The 19,366-nt window shown below is 42.0% G+C and overlaps 1 protein-coding gene across 2 annotated transcripts in view; it reads right to left on the bottom strand.

Moving 5' to 3' along the window:
* Positions 1 to 19,366, bottom strand: part of c15h14orf180 (chromosome 15 C14orf180 homolog) — a 45,659-nt gene that overhangs the window by 8,555 nt on the left and 17,738 nt on the right. The window contains exons 4-9 of one of the 2 annotated variants that reach the window (XM_057859117.1): positions 13,539 to 13,659; positions 10,611 to 10,641; positions 10,417 to 10,525; positions 8,770 to 8,933; positions 6,501 to 6,633; positions 5,473 to 5,499 (exon numbers count right to left, since the gene is read on the bottom strand). In XM_057859117.1, coding sequence (XP_057715100.1) covers positions 5,473 to 5,499; positions 6,501 to 6,633; positions 8,770 to 8,933; positions 10,417 to 10,525; positions 10,611 to 10,641; positions 13,539 to 13,659 — 585 coding nt within the window. The remainder of the gene's footprint in view (positions 1 to 5,472; positions 5,500 to 6,500; positions 6,634 to 8,769; positions 8,934 to 10,416; positions 10,526 to 10,610; positions 10,642 to 13,538; positions 13,660 to 19,366) is intronic. The other variant, XM_057859118.1, reaches the window with a different exon arrangement.

Raw genomic sequence — 19,366 nt, 5'->3', positions numbered from 1 at the left:
TATGTCATTATGCATACACGTGTTAAGTTCAGTGTTCTCTAAAGCCGTGTACTGTAATTCTGTGTATTCCAATTCAGTGCAGGTCATGGTTGTTTAACAAGGTGGCTTTATTTTAACAAGTGCAACACAACATATTTTGAACAAATTTAAAAATGGATTTTAAAAAAAACTATATTAAATGATACATTTGAAAAATAAATTAGGCCTGTCAAATGATTAAAATTTTTGATCGAGTTAATTACAGCTTAAAAATTAATCGTAATTAATCGCAATTCAAACCATCTATAAAATATGCCATATTTTTCTGTAAATTATTGTTGGAATGGAAAGATGAGACACAAGATGGATATATACATTCAACATAAGGTACATAAGGACTGTATTTGTTTATTATAACAATAAATCAACAAGATGGCATTAACATTATTAACATTCTGTTAAAGCGATCCATGGATAGAAAGACTTGTAGTTCTTAAAAGATAAATGTTAGTACAAGTTATAGAAATTTTATATTAAAACCCCTCTTAATGTTTTCGTTTTAATAAAATTTGTAAAATTTTCAATCAAAAAATAAACTAGTAGCCCGCCATTGTTGATGTCAATAATTACTTACACAATGCTCATGGGTGCTGAAGCCTATAAAATCAGTCGCACCCAAACGCCAGCGGAGGGCGGCAAAACTCCATAAAGCACAATTAACAAGTGGGCATGTCATTGTACTGTCATTTAAATCTGTCTGAGCAGGGCATGTGCGTTAATTGCGTCAAATATTTTAACGTGATTCATTAAAAAAATTAATTACCGCCCGTTAACGCGATAATTTTGGCAGCCCCAAAATAAATGAATAAATAAGACCTTTTCTGCAACATCAAATATTAACAAAATGAGTGCTTACAGATAAAACAAACATAGCAACATAACAATATAAAAAATAAAGAATACGTATTGCACATTGTAACAACTTCTAATGATACTATTATCCATTTTCCATTTCCACTTTAAAAACGCCACGTAATTGATTATATTAATTCTAATGTTCACTCGCTGAACGACATGGCAATCCTACCTTCCAGCTCTGCACCTGTGGTGTGTTCATTATGGCTAATGCTTGCTGCTACATATCCCTTGTGAGGTGCTACAAGAAGCCAAAGTTTCCACAATTACATATTGTCGTATCACACGATGCAAGTTGCATTTTATTCGCCATCTGGCCTTACCACTTTCGTTGTAATCCTCTGTAGTTTGAGGCAGCAAGGTCGTTGCATGAAAAAAATTAGCTATTTTCGCGCATTTTGCCGATTCTTTCACGAGTGCTTTTCTCTTTTTAATTCTTATTTTTCAGCGCCACCCTTGCTCTTTTTATCCATCCGAGCACCGAGATAGCAGCTAATTTGGCTCAATACAGACTACAATTAGGGGGCGGAGCTGCATGCTGTATTTTTCGTCTGCACACGTGAGGATGAGTCTGGAAAAAAAAATAATACTGTTTTTTTTTTTTTTTTAAGACGGCCCACAGGGACAGCGGTAACAGAATGTAAGTTATACTCAGTGACACTGTCATAAATAAATACCAAACAAAAAATGATAACAGTGTAATTTTTTTTTTTTTTTTTTTTTTAATAAAACGCGGACCGGCCCATCTGGCCGGCCGGCCCTTCTGGAATCGTCCAGAAGCTCCCGATTAGTCACTCCGGGCCTGATTTCAGCAGTAGTTTTTGTGATGAGATGCTTCCTGGAAGTTTGCCTGTAACAGCTCATCGACATTATCAAATGCTAATGACCAGACGCTACCAAATACTAGCGACCAGACTCCAGAATCCAGCCAATCACTTAAAGTGCCTATGTCAGCAAAAAGCATGTTTTTTTTTCACATCTTATGTATTGGTATGTATCGGTATTTTATGCCCCTGAATGAAATAGACGGCTTGGGTGTGTGTGGAAGCGATCGCTATATTTATTCAGTTTTTTTAATCCCGCACCATGAAAATGAGTGACTTCCGGCTCCAGTCTCGAGTTCAGAAAGAGGGCGCTGTGATGTGTACGGTAGAAGGAGTCCTCTTCACTGTCCAGCCGTACTGTTGTATGAGAAGGACTAAGGACTCAGCTGACTTTGCAGATTAATTTGTTTGTTTTTCGCATCACGCCAGCCAAATGGCTGCAGAAAAATTTTGCCGCACCAGTGTGTGAGCCTTTTTGGGGTTTCAAAAGGTTCCCGTTCACCGGTGGATATTGGCCAAAACAAGCCCTACGACTGTGGGACCATTGGACTTACGAGGAAGTGAGTAAACATCATGTTTTGTATTATATCAAATACTGGGATTATTTTAATACATAGGTGGCTTACATTTTGTGGCTGACATGCTCCTTGTCGACTCGGCCGACGACACCGGTGGCTTGTCGCCCTTTCCCCCTCGCCGGGAGAGCACTATACTCGGTTTATTGCTCTCTTCATGTGCCCGGTGTTCTGTCAAATTTTCAACCCCATCAGAAATTGCAACTTTGTGTTAAAAATGGCCGCGAATACAGCGATTGCAAAGTAATAACTACAAGCTTTCTTTAAATAAAGGACTATTTAATTATGTTTCATCATGGTTGGGCAGGTAGAAAAGATCTCCTGAGACAGATTCTGTCTGTCATGTTGGCTGCACAACAACTACACGCCGCTCTTTGTTTATGTCGTCGCCGTGTAGTAAAGCATTATTTTTCATTACATTCGTGTTGACCATGTGGCAGCTACGCTTTCCTCCGACGTCGGCTGGTTCGTCAGGCGGGACTCTCCAGCTGCTTCCCCAGCGAGCTCTCCTATCCGTAGTAGCTGGGGAACGAGCTGTAACTTGCTCTCCGCCGGGCAGGTTGCCGATCGGTAAAGACAATCGACAACCCCGTGGCAGTATGATAGGATCCGGGCTAGTTTTGTTTGATTTTTCGCTTCGAAAGGGAAAATAAGACTTTGAGAAATCACGCTGCTCGGGTTAGCATGTCAGCTAGTTTGTTTATATTCGCGGGAGCCGGGGGGCAAGGAAATGTCAAAAGCCTGACTAACTACGGCAGCATAATATAGCCTTCGAGAGGTGCGACAATAAAGTCGACAGTTTTGACCATGATGGAGTAATTTTGCCATGTCGTACTGAATAAATGCATTTTTATTATTTCATATTCCATTTAGCACAAAATTGTTATTTGTCATGACCATACCATTTATTTAGCAATTGGGAAAAATACTTGGATAAAAAGAATATCCTTTAAAAATATTGGAGTAGAGAGACTGAAACATTGACATTTTGCGGCTCTCTTCGTCGCATTTTCCTCGTTATGAATTATTCGCCCTCAATGGGCTGCATACTAAATCACATGAAAACATTCTCCTGCTGACGTCATCCACCTGTTGGGGACGCTAGAGCCCTATAATGGTAGGCGTGGCTAGACGGCGGATTAAAACACAAATTTTTCGTCATCTGCGCTTTGCCAAATTGTTGTATATAGTCGAATCGTCTCAAAATATGATTCTTAAGACTTTTTTTTATCCTGTCGTATGCACTTTAACTGACTCCACCTTATGCATTAGATTGACAGAAGACAATTCTTTGTAATGAAAAACGCAGGGCCATTGTCAGAGGTGGGTAGTAACGCGTTACATGTAGTCAGTTCCATTTATTTGAGTAACTTTTTGAGAGAATGTACCTCTAAGAGTTGTTTTACTAAGCTATACTTTTAACTTTTACTTGAGTAGATTTGTGAAGAAAAAAACGCTATTCTTACTCTGCTACTTTGGGCTACACAAGAGTCGTTACATTTTTCCTATTTATTCTACATATTAGATTTAATATTTTTTTGGGCCAGCGATGCTAAGAGTAGAGACGCGCCAGGTGTATTACCGGGGTAACTCTACCGATTTCACCAATGAGACCTCGCAACAATAGTCACATGACTCCATTTTTCCTCTTGATTCTACATATTAGATTGATTTATCAAAATGGTATTTATTTCAAAATGTTTTTATTTATTAAATCGGGAGAAATTAGCCGCGATTGCAGTGACAGCATGGTTTGCAATAGTTACTTAAAATAACTGCTACCTGCACGGTTTCTTTTGCTTTTAACCATGAATCGAGACTGTTTCACATCCATAACTATAAAGAATTCAGGAATTTAAGCATGTATTCACATGAATTTTCAACCAAAAAACCTCTTCGTCTGTGATTCCACTCGGTCAGCTTTGACAGCCTCGCCAACAATGCAAGCCCCCTATTTATCGGCCCTGCGCCCCATGTCCCATCAATACATTACATGAAGTCTATGCCCGGTGACTAAATATATTTCATTGCTTGCAAGCTGTACAACCAGTTCGTACTCAAATTGACAAGTAGTGTATACTTTGCTTTATTTGTGACTTTATTTCATATTATTGACACAATATTTTGTTGTTTTTAGCTTAACACAATGTATCAGTGCTCTTGTCAAGAAAAAGATGACCACAGTAGAGCCAATTCAAACTTTACTCCAACGTGTGCGTCACGAGTATTGACGCACCAACTCTCGCAATCAGTTCTCCCGGACAGTCCAGAACAAATGGAGGGACGCCCTTTGCCAACACAAGGAAAACAAATGCCCGATATTCAACTGATAACACGACTGAGAAGACTCCAAGAGCCCCTTTGACTCTGAGGTGGCAAAATCCACAACCCTCGTTCCCCTGACAACAGTAACTCCTGAATCCTCCTGTCCAATCCACAAACACACAATAATCTAAAATAATGCCCAAACACACCCTTCTTCCTGCCCACGGCCCGCCCAGCGAGAGCCTTCAAAAGACTGAATGTTTAACTAAGCCTTGTCATTTTTCTCGGGAACCTTTTGTTGACTTGTGATATGGTGACCTTGGAACAAGTTTCCCTCCTCGCCTGAGTGTTTCTGTTTCGCCTTGCTGTTTTGATCGCTGTCGACCCGAATAAATTGTCAAATTGTTCTCGGTGAGCCTTCTTTAAGACTTTCAAAACGGAGTCAGTACAAAGGGTTAAGACTAAGGTGATTGCGCGGAGTTTGGCCTTCTCGCCGGATTGCCGGGGTCCCACCGGCCCGGCCAGGTGGAGCTGCGCCAGCGCGGGTCCGGCGGTTCGGCTGCCTCGATTCCGGCGGTCTGGCTACTAGGTCAGATTATTTCATACTGTATAATTTAAAACAATGTAGTCATCCTATTAAAATATTATGCATTGATTTATAGGTTCAATATTCACTATTGAACATAAAATGGCTGATCTTCTACATTATTTCAGTAATAGTACATGAACTTTATATTGTTTAAAAATAGACTAAAGGACATATAGCCCCACTACGTAATAATCCCGACAAGTGATGGGAGTCACCACACAAATGCTTAATCAGTACATGATTATCAATATGTTAAGAAAAATGTAGTATTGAGAACATCCCTTTTGTGATTCAAGTGTGTCCGTGCAATGGCATACAGACTTACCACCTGTGTCGTCACAGGAAGGAATGTCTGTGAAGTCAACAGAAATGCAACATGTCAGGGGAAATCTGGGATGCACAGCAGTTATAAATTGCTGTTTGAACCCTGGAGATTTTACCAATTTGCCAGAGGAGACCCACAGTGTTCCTTTTATGTATGCATGCATGCATGCATGCATGCATGTATGTATGCGTAAGTACTGCAACTTTTCAAAGCAAACCATTTGCTTTAGCTTAGATCACTCTAAAACTGTTTTTCAGCAGTTTTTAGTAGAATGTGTATAGTGATATGAAAAAGGATCGGAACCTGTTGGAATTTCTCACATTTTTGCATAGAATAACCATCAAATGTGATCTTTTCCTTGTCAAAACCTCACAGATGAAAATACAGTGCCTGCTTTAAGTAAAACCACCCATACATTTATAGATTTTCATATTTTAATGAAGATAGCATGCATAGAATAACAGAAGGGGGGGGGGTAAGTAAATAAACCATCACATTTAATATTTTGATTTAATATCTTACCCGGTGTGTGTTTTATAGTGGGCAGGGCAGCTTTAAACCACTCATCAGTGATTGGGCACACACCAGACTTAAAATGTTTGGTAAAAATTGGTTTCAATTGATCTTTAAGTCTCTTTGGGTTCATGTTCAAGTTAGGGTTCAAGTTATTTTTCCCCCTTCTGTCATTGTTTGCATGCTATCCTCATTAAAATATGAAAACATTTATAGGCTTGGGTGGTTGTACTTAAAGCAGACACTGTATTTTCATCTGTGCGATTTTGACAAAGATCAGATCACATTTGATGGAGATTTTATGCAGAAATGTGAGAAATGGCAAAAGGTTCAGATACTTTTTCATACCACTGTTTGTATGCATAAGTACTGCAACTTATAGAAGCAGTCCATTTGTTTTTGCTTAGATCACCCTAAAATTGTTCTTCAGCAGTTCTTACAATATTTGTATGAATGAATAGAATAATAACAATCATTTAAAAATTGTTTAGAATTTTGTTGTATTATTTCCTTACCATGTACTGTGGTCTCAGGATCCTGGAATCGAACCCTCCGCTCACCTTTCCGCCTTTGGTTGGATTCAGTGTCAGATCTGTGAGGAGGACTTGGCTTCTTGAGGATCGATGTGGGTATTTTGTCATTAGGAGACTAATTAAAAAATAACAAAACAAAAAAAAAAAACGATCACGACATTACAAATTTCAACCTGCAAACAATGAGATCCTGTATCACAGATCAACTTCTAAAGGGACCCCATAAAACTCTCATTTTATGTACAGTATGTGTATTTGTTACATGTTGTTATGCGTTTTTATGCTTTATAAAAGATTCATGTATGAATATTGGGGACTTGGAACGGATTACGGCATTTACATGGAAAATGGGTCTCTACCTATGGAATTTTCAGGTTGCGAAGACTACTTCCAGAACCAATTAATCTTATAAATAGAGGTACCACACTCAAAAAAATGAATCAGGCAGGTTGTAAAGTTTACTAAAAGACTGCATTTTCAGCAAGAAACCATCATGTTTCCAAGGTGAGCATGACTGAATCATGCAGTCTCTACATAAACATGAACAGTGAATGAGGAGCATGATTAGATATTGTTGATGCAACATAATGTTAATATGTCTTTACAACTAATTGCAATAGTCTCGTGATTTCTCGCGAGATTTAAAAGTAGGATTGCCAACTCCCTGAAAAAGTAAGGGACACCTAATTGGTACCGTCACCACTGAATTATTACTTTGTATGTGAAAAGAGATTTTTTTTATTAGATGGGACTTTGAAAGGCAAAGGCCCAGCTAGTAAAATTCCTCAACTATATTTTTATTTCTTTCTTTCATAATCTTATTATCCACATTTTTTCGGCGCAGTGGAGACTCCAAACCGTTTGACCGACCGGCACCTTTTAAATATCAAAACGACCGGAATTCCATTCATTTTTAAAGGCAAACATTTTCCCTTAATTTTCAATGACAGGAAAACATAGGTGGTTGTGATTTTTGACCACTTACCATTACAGCCCATTGACATTGAAGTGGTGCCTAAGTAAGTGAATACCACTGACAGCTATGTACGTCCATGCCATTGACTATCATGAATGTCGCTACTATTGATGCCAATGTACTGGATTCCATTGAGGCATATATAAATTGATGCCATTGACGGCCATCTACGTTAAAATTAGGGCTGTCATTGTCAAACGATTAAAATTTTTAATCGAGTTAATCACAGCTTAGAAATTAATTCATCGTAATTAATCGCAATTCAAACCATCTCTAAAATATGCCATATTTTTCTATAAATTATTGTTGGAATGGAAAGATAAGACAAGACGGATATATACATTCAACATACTGTACATAGGCACTGTATTTTTTTATTATAACAATAAATCCATAAGATTGCATTAACATTATTAACATTCTTTCTGTGAAAGGGATCCACGGATAGATTCTCAAAGGATAAATGTGAGTTTGTAAATTGTGACTAAATATTGCCATCTAGTGTATGTGTTGAGCTTTCAGTAAATGATAATGTAGTGACAAAACTGTTCTGCCCAAATGCATGATGGGAAGTGGGTAACCATGACTGTGTGTGGCGGCTGCAAATAATATATCTTCTCTGTGTTGTGTACAATGCAGGGTGTTGAGAAAAAAAATCAACTCCTGTTATTCTTCCCCACGTTGCTCGCCTCAATAGTTATAATTGTTGTGGAAGAGATGTCAAAGCTTTACTCAATTAAAAGCAGGGTCCAAATGAATGCCTGTATCCACTCCAGTCTCCTGGCACTGCCTCTTAGCTGTGTATATACGTAGAATGTCGCCATTGTACTCTGTTTGCGGCAATGCGTGAGTGGGTCGTTCTGTGCATCCGTTAAACATTTTAACGTGATTAATTAAAAAAATTAATTACCGCCCTTTAACGCGATAAATTTGACAGCCCTAGTTGTGCCTTATGTTGGCTCAACATGTGGGCTTTATGTTAAGAGAACATAATTGCTAAATACTGAAGGAAAGCAATTTAATCAGGTGCAAATTATGTATTTCTTTAATGTCGGTTCAACATGTATTTTGGGGTGAACATGAATGCTTTATGTTGGCTCAACAAGAGTGCTTTATGTTCGCGCAACATTGGCTAGACATGTGTGCTTTATGTTCAAAGGACACAATTGCTAAATGGTGAAGGAAAGCAATATTATCAGGTGCAAATTCTTTCCATAATTTTTTGTGTCACTTCAACACTCCATTTTTTTGAGTGCACTGTATAACTGATTCTACCTTGACTTGTACTTCATCTTGCTGCTGGCGGCGAGAGTCTTTTCTGTGGCGAACCGCTGAGTCTTTTTCTTGATGTGAATGAGGAAAACCGTTGACCGTGAGACTAACTGATTCATCATCAGCGAAGCGTTTTGACAGCATCGACATGCAATGACCCAGGGAGTCTAACAAAAGAAGCAAATTCACATATGATGACTACGCGAACTACCAGAAGTGGGTAGACCAGCCAAAAATTTCACTGAAGTAAGAGTAGCGTTACTTCAAAATAATATTACTCAAGTAAAAGTAGTCGTCCAAAAAATGTAATCAAGTGCAAGAAAATAAGTATTTGGTGAACAGAATACTCAAATAACATTGTGAGTAACTGCTTACATTTTCTTTTAAACAAAGGTATTTTTTTTTCCTGAGAAAAGTTATCTATATGGATTGTTATTATAATGTTACTGCACAAACACCCATTACATAACCACATAAATCCAAAGAAATACACACACAGAAAAAAAAAAATCATTGAATTCCGACTAGAGAAAAAAAATTACAAAAAAGAAGCATTATTCGTCCAAAGAGCATGACTGCCCACTAGTGGAGGATATAGTTCCGAGTTTGAATAGTGAAGAGTTCCTTTATAATTCTATTTTGAAATTAAAAGTATCATATCTCTGATTTTTCGTGGTCAATCGGTGCCAAATAAAAACTAGGAGAGAGGTTAAAATCCCTGCTTTCGAGTCACGTTGAGGGCAGCGCTCTATATGAAATATTTCATTTTTCACAGCGCTTGAAAGACACCATATGATTGAACAGGCTGGCACAACACCATATGATTGAACAGGCTGGCACAAAGATAGAACGGCAAGCTTGCGTCTGATTGGTATAACGAAATCATGTGATTATTGTTTGTGAAATCTGTAGAGCTACCCCAGTAATACACCAGGCACGTCTCTACTCTTAGCATTGCTGGCCAAAAGAATATCAAATCTAATATGTAGAATAAATAGGAAAAATGTAACGACTCTTGTGTAGCCCAAAGTAGCGGAGTAAGAATAGCGTTTTTATTTCACAAATCTGGTCAAGTAAATAAAATTAAAAAACATAGCTTAGTAAACCTACTCTTAGAAGTACATTTTTCTCAAAATTTACTCACGTAAATGTAACGGAGTACATGTAATGCGTTACTACCCACCTCTGCCAACTAATAGGGGTGGGAACCTCTGAGTACCTCACGATACGATACGATATTCGATACAAGGATCACGATTAACGATGAGCTCACAATTTGGTGACATAACAATTCTTGATCAATGGGTTAAGAAATATTTCTACTATACAAGTAATAAACAGAAAAACGTTTTTTCTTCATCCTTCTGCTGTGAATTTAATTTATCACTAGTAGACATCCAATGCACTGATGGTGCTCCGTCGATGGTGTGGAAAAACAGGATTCGTGGCGCTCCTTCGTGAATATGAAAAGAGGCGCATTCTAAGTTTTTCAACGCCTGCATGAAGCTTAACCTCACCAAGTATCAAACAGACTACAAAGCCATGAGCAAAACCATGCAACTCCAGAGTTTTGGGATTTTGTGTGTTAACTGATACTCACATAGAATCATGTCAGTGGTTTCAGAAAATCTATTGATGAATATTACTAACCTGAATATTCGGTCTTGCCAATCTCAACATACACTGTGGCCATGAGCTCCAGGCTTCTGGCAGTTATTGGGTGGTCGTTACCAAAGGCCCTCTGGTGGATCTTGGCAGCCTGAAGCGAGTTCAAATCAGATATGATCTCATCAAATGTTAAGAAAAATATAGAGGGAATAATAATAAAAAGGAAAGTGACATACCTTACCACTGTACTCCAGTGCAAGATGAGGTCTGAAAGGGGTAAGGGAAAACCATTAATCACAACTCCACAATATTAATACAACCAATATACGGAATCTGACACAGTGCACGTACGCTGTAGGACCCAAAGGATACATAAAAAAATAAAATAAAAACACAAGCACACTAGTTCTGATTCACTGTGGCAAGTAGAGAAGCACTTGTGATATTACTGATAATTTTTGCTAGACTGAAAGTTGAACTATTGCTGCTTGTGACCTTAATGGTGTGGCACCTCTTGTTAGTTATCTTCGACACATGCATGCCATTCTAGTGTCGTTATGTACAGAAAGTGAAAATAGCTGTTTAAAAATGTTCAGAACGTCAACCTTCAGAATACATTCCAATTTACCAAATGTGCGAATAAAAGTACTTAGATCTCATTTTCATTTGTTACCGTCATTGTCACTGAAATAAAATTATTCAATTCCGTCAACGGTGGCCAATGAGCTGATTCGGGTGTCATTAATTTATTATTATTATTTTTTAAATCTGCCATGTAAAGGGCAACAGTTCCTCCCTAGCCAATCAGGGTGGGTGAGCCACTGCAGCCTGTCCCGCCTCCCGCAGCCACAGCAAGGGGGCCACCGTCATCTCCCCAAGATCCAGGGTGGTGTTCCAGGACCATCCGTCCCTCTATTAACCGGCCTTCAGGGAAGGGATGAGGGGACGCGCCACCGCCTCCCACGCCCGCCCATCCATTGTGTTAACCACTCAGCTTTCCCGGTACAGCTTTTGTACTTTTCAACCTGAATCCGGCGTTAGATCGCTGCATCAGACCAACTGCTAATAAATGAAGCGGCATGTAGGACGGCCCCCTTCAGGAAGGCATGAAACGGTCAATGGCGAATGTGTCACGTCAATACATTCTGAAATCTATATTTCATCATTTCAATATACTGTCACACCCTGACACACACTGCATTGTCAAGTTGAAAGGAAGACTTGAACCAACAGCACATTATTAACAATCTGCCAGCAACAGTATTAAATAAACGTCGAGTGTTTTCATAACCTCTGACCTACCTACTAAGTGCTTAAACTCTCGTGTCACACCATGTAATCACTAGGTGTGGGAACCTCTGGGTACCTCACGATACGATTTGCGATAGAAGGCTTACGATAACGATGATCTCATGATATGGTGGTACACAGTGCTTAATTCATAAATCATAAGGTGCTGGAACGCAAAGTACATATGACAGAGCAGGGATGACGACACAGGCACAGGTCCTGGAACATACGCAGAAAATGGTGCTGAAAACAAAACGCAAATGCCCACCTGCCATGCTGTGGGACTTTTTTTTTTTTTCTTTTCTTTGTGCTTTTCTGACTCGTTTTGAACCATCTTCCTTCTTTTTGAATAAAGACAGCAAATGCAAGTGTCGTTTGGCATGTTGAAATACCGCTTGATCCTGGCAGCTTGCTCCCCAGATGACGCAAATTCCCCAAATTTTATTCATTTATTAATTTTTATGTCAGGGGCGTGATTTGTTGGTCCAGCTTTTCAGTGCATCAACAAATCTCTGACTCTTTCAAATGACGTTAAATTTTTATAAATAACGTGCAATTCTTGGGATTTGTTCTGTGAATGAATTTATGCGTATTATTATTTTATTTTATACGGTAATGTCCGTAACTATGTGTAATATTCTGATATAATGTTTTCCAAGGCACTGTGAAGTGCACGCAACGTTACTGTTGTTTTGGTCATGTGAACGTTACTGTTGTTTTGGTCACGTGATGCGGGAGTGAGATAGAGAGGCACAGCCTGCCGAGAGCCCCAAGCTGTGTTCGTGCTGTTAGCTCCATGTGTTAATAAAGAAACAAAGTTTTCAGCACGTCGTGTTTTCGATACCTTTGTCAACAAAAAGCTCAAAACAAGACACTATGTACGGTCCGTTTAAGAGACGCTGGGACTGGAGAGCTGTGAGTAGTAGGAAGCGAGGGACAGACGGACGAGAAGCAAAAGTTCACGGTCGAATGTGTCGGCAGTCCGCTGTTATTTTGTTTATTGTTTTCTTATTGTTGCAACAATAAAGTGGAAAAAGCCATCAACGACTCCTCTCCTTCTTTCCCCCCAACGTTTTAGATTATTATTATTTTCTGTGCACGAAAGGTGCCGGATCTGCCCAAATAAGTACCGGAACACAGGGATGCCAATATCAAGAGGTGCCAGATCTTGTTCCGGCAAGATCCGGCTCAAATTAACCCCTGGCAGTACAACAATTATCGATACAGAAAAACAACCTATTTTCCTCCTTCTGCTGTGAATAGGAATGAGGTTATCACTCAGAGACGTCCAATCTGTTTGAAGTGTGAGGGATGGCAGTGAATCGTTTGAACCCCTAAACCCTATGGCCATCAGTGGCGGACAATGCCAAGCAATTTCCCATCATTTCCAGTTGATTTTCAGTCCATTCCTGTTGATTTGGGGGCATTGACAGGTCCCTTCCTGATGATTATGGGTTACAGAAAAGTAAGACTCAAGACTTTCCCCAAATGAATAAGAAGTGACTCAAAATCAAGTGGATGTAACCTGTAAATGCCCGCAAATGAACAGGAAGAGACCTGTAATTGCCCACAAAACATGCTCTGGTCTCAGTGCCATTGACGGTGCTAAACGTCCAACCCAGTCAAAATTAATTGGATGTCAACCACTGGCAATAACAACCAGTGTGTTAAAATAGACCCTATTCTAATGGAAGATTTAAAAAAATATATATTTTAAATCGTGACACCTTTTTTCAAACGATATATCGATTCTTGGTGGGAGCCTATCGATTACCTTTTAGGCTACAAAGAATTGTGATATATCACCTTTTCGATATATTGTCACACTCCTAGTAGTGACACGTGAATTCCAGTAAACTGGAAGTTTTACCTACTGTTTGCTCATTATGCAGAGCTGGGCCAGCCGCTCGAGGTGCTGTGCCTGGGAGGCCTGCTCCGAAAGCTCCTCTGGGGAAACCCATCCTGCTGAGCAAAGTGAAGACTCCTCCTGGGGTGCTGTTAAACAAATGCAGGGCATGGGATCGAGGTCGGCCTGCTTGCAAAAAACACAGAGTATTCGAAGTCCTCTCTCCTGGCTATATACAAGCTTTCTCCATATTTGTATTTCTTTCTGAAACTCCCGAGAACAGAGAAGAGGAACAACTGAGAAGTGGAGACAAGAACACAGAGATATGGGTAGAAGAGAGCAGATAAGAGGGTCAAGCAACACTCTCGCCACACCCACTGGAACACTGTGACACACATGCGTGCAAAGTGACACAATAAACAAAGTCTACGCACACATCTCACACATTAAATAAAGGAGAAATTTCCTCAGAAAAAACAAACAAAATTGTTTTACCAATGTAGCTAGTGACCTACATTAAATGAAAATTACTATAAAACAACACACCGCTAACAATGACCATAGCAATGAGAAATTGGTTTCCCCTACGCAACAATTTCTACAGCAGACATGATGTTTGACCAGCACACTGATGACAGCAGCGCGACGCCCATAAGGTAAACAAACATGGAGTCATGTACAAAGACTTTGAGAGGACCAAATGGGACAAAATTAAATAAATACACTGCTGGCCCTGAAAATTTATCAGATAATGCTCAATTTCTCCAAGAAAATTATTGCAATTACAAATGCTTTGGTAGTAATATCTTCATCTATTTTGCTTGCAATTAAAAACACAAAAGAGAATGTAAAAATGTTTAATCATTATTATAATAATATATATAATATATATAATATAATATTATAAAAAATCATTATAAATTTACACAAAACTCCAAACATGGGCCAGACAAAAGTAATGGCACCCTCAGCCTAATACTTGGTAGCACAACCTTTAGACAAAATAACTGCGAACAACCACTTCCATTATCCATCAACTGGACCATTCTTCTTTGGCCAACTGCTCCAGGTCTCTGAGATTTGAAGGGTGCCATCTCCAAACTGTCATTTTCAGATCTCTCCAGAGGTGTTCTACGGGATTCAGGTCTGGACTCATGGCTGGCCACTTTAGATAAGTCTCCAGTCCTTTCTTTTACACAATTTTCTAGTGCTTTTTGAAGTGTGTTTTGGGTCATTGTCCTGCTGGAAGACCCATGACCTCTGAGGGAGACCCAGCTTTCTCACACTGGGCCCGACATTATGCTATAAAATTTGTTGGTAGTCTTCAGACGTTATAATGCCATGCACACGGTCAAGCAGTCCAGTGCCAGAGGCAGCTTAGCAACCCCAAAACATCAGGTGACCTCCGCCATGTTTGACTGTGAGGACCGTGTTCTTCTCTTTGAAGGCCTTGTTTTTTCCCCTGTAAACTCTATGTTGATGCCTTTTCCCTAAAAAAAAAAGGTCTACTTTTGTCTCATCTGACCAGAGAACATTCTTCCAAAACATTTTTGGCTTTCTCAGGTAAGTTTTGGCAAACTCCAGCCTGGCTTTTTTATTTCTCTGGGTCAGAAGTGGGGTCTTCATGGGTATCCTACCCTACAGTCCATTAAATCATTATCGTTTCACACAAAACTCTAAAAATGGGCCTGACAAAAGTGTTGGCACCCTTTGAAAAATCATGTGATGCTTCTCTTATTTGTGTAATTAACAGCCCGTTACTTACCTGTGAGCACATAACAGGTGGTTGCAATAACAAAATCACACTTGCAGCCAGTTAAAATGGATTAAAGTTGACTCAACCTCTGTCCTGTGTCCTTGTGTGTACCTCATTGGGCATGAAGAAAAGAAAGAATACCAAAGAACTATCTGAAGACTTGAGAACCAATATTGTGGGGGAGCATGGGCAATCTCAGGGCTACAATTCCATCTCCAAAGACCTGAATGTTCCTGTGTCTACCGTGCGGCGTGTCATCAATAAGTGTAAAGCCCATGGCACTGTGGCCAACCTCCCTAGATGGACGGAAAAGAAAAATTGACGAGAGATTTCAACGAAAGATAGTTTAGGGTCTTTAACCACCATCCTGTTAGAACCCACTGCAGGCCTGTATGCCTTTTCCTTTTTTTCCCCTCCCAGTCATCAACACTAATTCCACACACCTGTCCTGCACACCTGGTCATTACCTCAGCCTCCCTACATAAGCACCCACAGCCCTCTAAGCCATTGCGAGTTTGTTAGCCCTCACTCCAACTTACGAGCGTTTCTAGTTACCTTGTCTTGCCGGATTTTTGATACACTTTTTGACCTTGTGGATTTTTGCCTATAGCCTGCTCCTCGTCTGTGCCTCTGCCTTTGATACACTTTTTGACCATGTGGATTTTTGCCTCTAGCCTGCTCCTCGTCTGTGCCTCTGCCTTTTCCCTGTGACCTGAACCCTGCTACAGGACCGGATCTAGACGAATCCTTCCTGGGCCTTCGCCTTGCTCGTCCCCCCCTGCTCGAACAGCCCTCCGTGCCTCTCCAAGGGCCAAGACTTCTTCCTCTCAGAACCATTGTCAATAAATCTGCTCTGAGCTCTGCATTATTGGGTCCGTTTGCTCTCTGAGCCGTGTCAGAACAAACTCGCCATAACATGGACCCAGCAGGCTCTTCCCTGTATGAGCAGGCCGTCAACAACCAGGGCCAGCGTTTAGACGAGCATGAGCATCTCCTGTCGCTTCTGACCCAGAGCGTGTCACAGCTTTCCCACATGGCTACTTCAATTCACAACCGAACCGCTGCCGAAGGGGAAACGCCCGTGTGGCCTGAGCCAAATATCCCACCACCCACGAAATACTCAGGTGACCCGACAACATGCAGAATGTTTTTTAACCAGCTAAGGCTTATTTTTGTGGCACAGCCCCGTCGCTTTTCCCAGGAAACAGCCAAGATTGCCTTTCTGGCCAATCTCCTGGAGGGGGCACCGTTGGGCTACTTCAACACCCTAATGGAGCAGAATTCCCCCCTTCTGGCCTCGTATGATCATGTTGCAGCTGAGCTGAAAAAAATCTACGACCACCCACTACGCGAGCAGGAAGCCGGCGCTCTCCTCCTTCAGATGAGGCAAGGTGGCGAATCCATCAGAGAGTACGTCAGCCGGTTTCGCTCCTTGGCGGTGGAATCCGGCTGGGAAAGCAAGGCCCTCATTTCATCATTTAAGACTGGGCTTAACCCAGAGATCGGCAGGGAGATAGCGCTCAGGTGCCGTTTTTCGACGCTGGACGAGGTCATTGGCACAGCCATAGACCAATACAACCAGTGGAGGCCCCATTCCATCGGCCGATCCTTTGGGCTCTCGGCCCCCCGAGGTATCGCCGAAGCTGCTTCTCCCACCCAGGGAGAACCGATGCAAATCGGCAGAGCTAAGTTGTCTGCAGAGGAGCGCAGTCGCCGTGTTTCGGGAGGACTCTGTCTTTACTGTGGGGAGCCCGGGCATTTTGCTGTCAAATGCCCCAACAAGAGGCAAGATTACGCACAAAAACATAAAGTGTCTGTCAGTCGAACCATCTCTCTCGGCATAACCTCTCGGGTCCAACCCACTGTGGTCTTAAGTTCACCTGTCTTCTCTCTCCAGCAGAAAGCACTGATCGACTCAGGGTCAGACACTAATCTGTTGAACATGGACCTGGCTAATCGACTTGGATTGCAGCTCATCAAAATGCCCTCCCCTTTGGAAGCCGTAGCCCTGGATGGAAGTCCACTATGGCGGGTAACACACCGCACACCCATTATCCAGATGGAATTCCCTGGTCGTCATACTGAGAGTATCGGTTTTCATGTTTACGCCTCACCACTCACCACTCGTTCTCGGATTGCCATGGCTAAAAAGGCACAACCCCCACATCGACTGGGACAACGGGAGGGTGGTCTCCTGGAGTCCGTCATGTGACTCAAATTGTATAACGCACGACTTGGCGAAGACTCAAAGGACCCAGATTGCATCCACCACGTTAGTCTCACCGAAAGACGAACAAGTGGAGTTTCCAGCCCTTGATAAGGTTCCAGTCTGCTACCATGACCTCAAACAGGTGTTCAACAAATCCAAAGCCACTAGCCTGCCTCCTCATCGCCCACACGATTGCGCCATAAACCTACACCCGGGCTCAATACCCCCCAGGGGTCGTCTGTACTCTCTATCAGGCCCGGAAACCCAAGCCATGACAAACTATGTAAATGAATCATTGGCATCAGGACTCATAAGGAGGTCCTCCTCTCCGGCAGGTGCAGGATTTTTCTTTGTCGAGAAGAAGGACAAGTCTCTCCGCCCATGCATTGATTATAGGGGGCTTAACGAAATAACCGTCCGGGATCGGTACCCGCTTCCGTTAATGTCCTCTGCCTTTGAGATGCTCCAGGGTGCACGGGTCTTCACGAAGCTTGACTTGCGCAATGCATACCACCTTATCCGCATAAGGGAGGGGGATGACTGGAAAACCGCATTTAATACTCCCATAGGCCATTTCGAATATCTGGTCATGCCTTTCGGCTTGACGAATGCCCCGGCTGTCTTCCAAGCATTGGTCGACGACGTTTTGAGGGAATTCCTGAACGTGTTTGTTTTTGTCTATTTGGATGACATTCTAATTTATTCGCCCGACCTGGAGACCCACATAAGTCATGTCCGCTCAGTCCTAGAAAAGTTACTTCAAAACAGCCTGTTCGTCAAAGCTGAGAAATGTGTTTTTCACCAACCATCTGTTCAGTTCCTAGGTTTTGTCATCGCTGAAAGAGAGATACGCATGGACCCAGAAAAGGTTCGAGCCGTCAAAGAATGGCCCAGGCCCAGTTCGCGAAAAGAGGTACAGCGCTTTTTGGGGTTCGCGAACTTCTACAGAAAATTCATAAGGGGATTCAGTTCGGTGGCGTCACCGCTGCACTCCTTGACCTCTCTCAAGTGTCGTTTTCAGTGGGATCCTAAGGCCGAGGCGGCCTTCTGCAGGCTCAAGCACCTTTTCACCTCCGCTCCGATCCTCTGCTTCCCTGATCCGACACTTCAGTTCATAGTCGAGGTTGACGCTTCTGACTCGGGAGTAGGTGCAGTCTTATCCCAACGATCTCCCCTCACCGGTAATGTGCACCCATGTGCCTTCCTGTCAAAGAAACTCACATCCGCAGAAAGAAACTATGACGTTGGAAACCGTGAACTCTTGGCCATTAAAGTAGCCCTAGAAGAATGGAGACATTGGCTGGAGGGAGCGGAACAGCAGTTTGTGGTGTGGACCGACCACCGGAATTTGGAGCATCTCAGAACCGCTAAGAGGCTCAACGCCCGACAAGCCAGGTGGTCCTTGTTTTTCACCCGCTTTGATTTTGTCTTGTCATACAGACCCGGCACCAAGAACGCCAAACCGGACGCCCTGTCCCGGGTGTTTCCCTCAGAGGGATGTGCGGAGAACCCAGAACCCATCCTTCCGAAATCATGCCTGGCAGGGGGCTTCCAGTGGGAGATCATCAAGAAGGTCCTGGATGCCACCCAGGGATTGACCAGCCCACCTGGTACCCCTGCGGGGTTGCTGTTTGTGCCGCAAGGCCTCCGAGGGGAGGTCATTCACTGGATCCACACTTCCCGCTTTTCAGGCCATCCGGGGAGTAGACACACCCTTGCACTCCTGGCCCAGAAATTTTGGTGGCCGCGCATGAGGAGTGATGTCAGAGATTACGTGGCAGCTTGTGTGGTTTGCTCCACCAACAAGACGCCTATGAGGCCACCTGCAGGCGAGCTGCTTCCCTTGACGGTTCCAACGCGACCCTGGTCGCACATCTCTTTAGACTTCGTC

Source organism: Corythoichthys intestinalis, chromosome 15 (genome assembly GCF_030265065.1).
Source record: "Corythoichthys intestinalis isolate RoL2023-P3 chromosome 15, ASM3026506v1, whole genome shotgun sequence".
Taxonomy (NCBI): domain Eukaryota; kingdom Metazoa; phylum Chordata; class Actinopteri; order Syngnathiformes; family Syngnathidae; genus Corythoichthys; species Corythoichthys intestinalis.
Note: the sequence above shows the minus strand (reverse complement) of the source record. Positions and strands in the feature narration are given on the sequence as shown.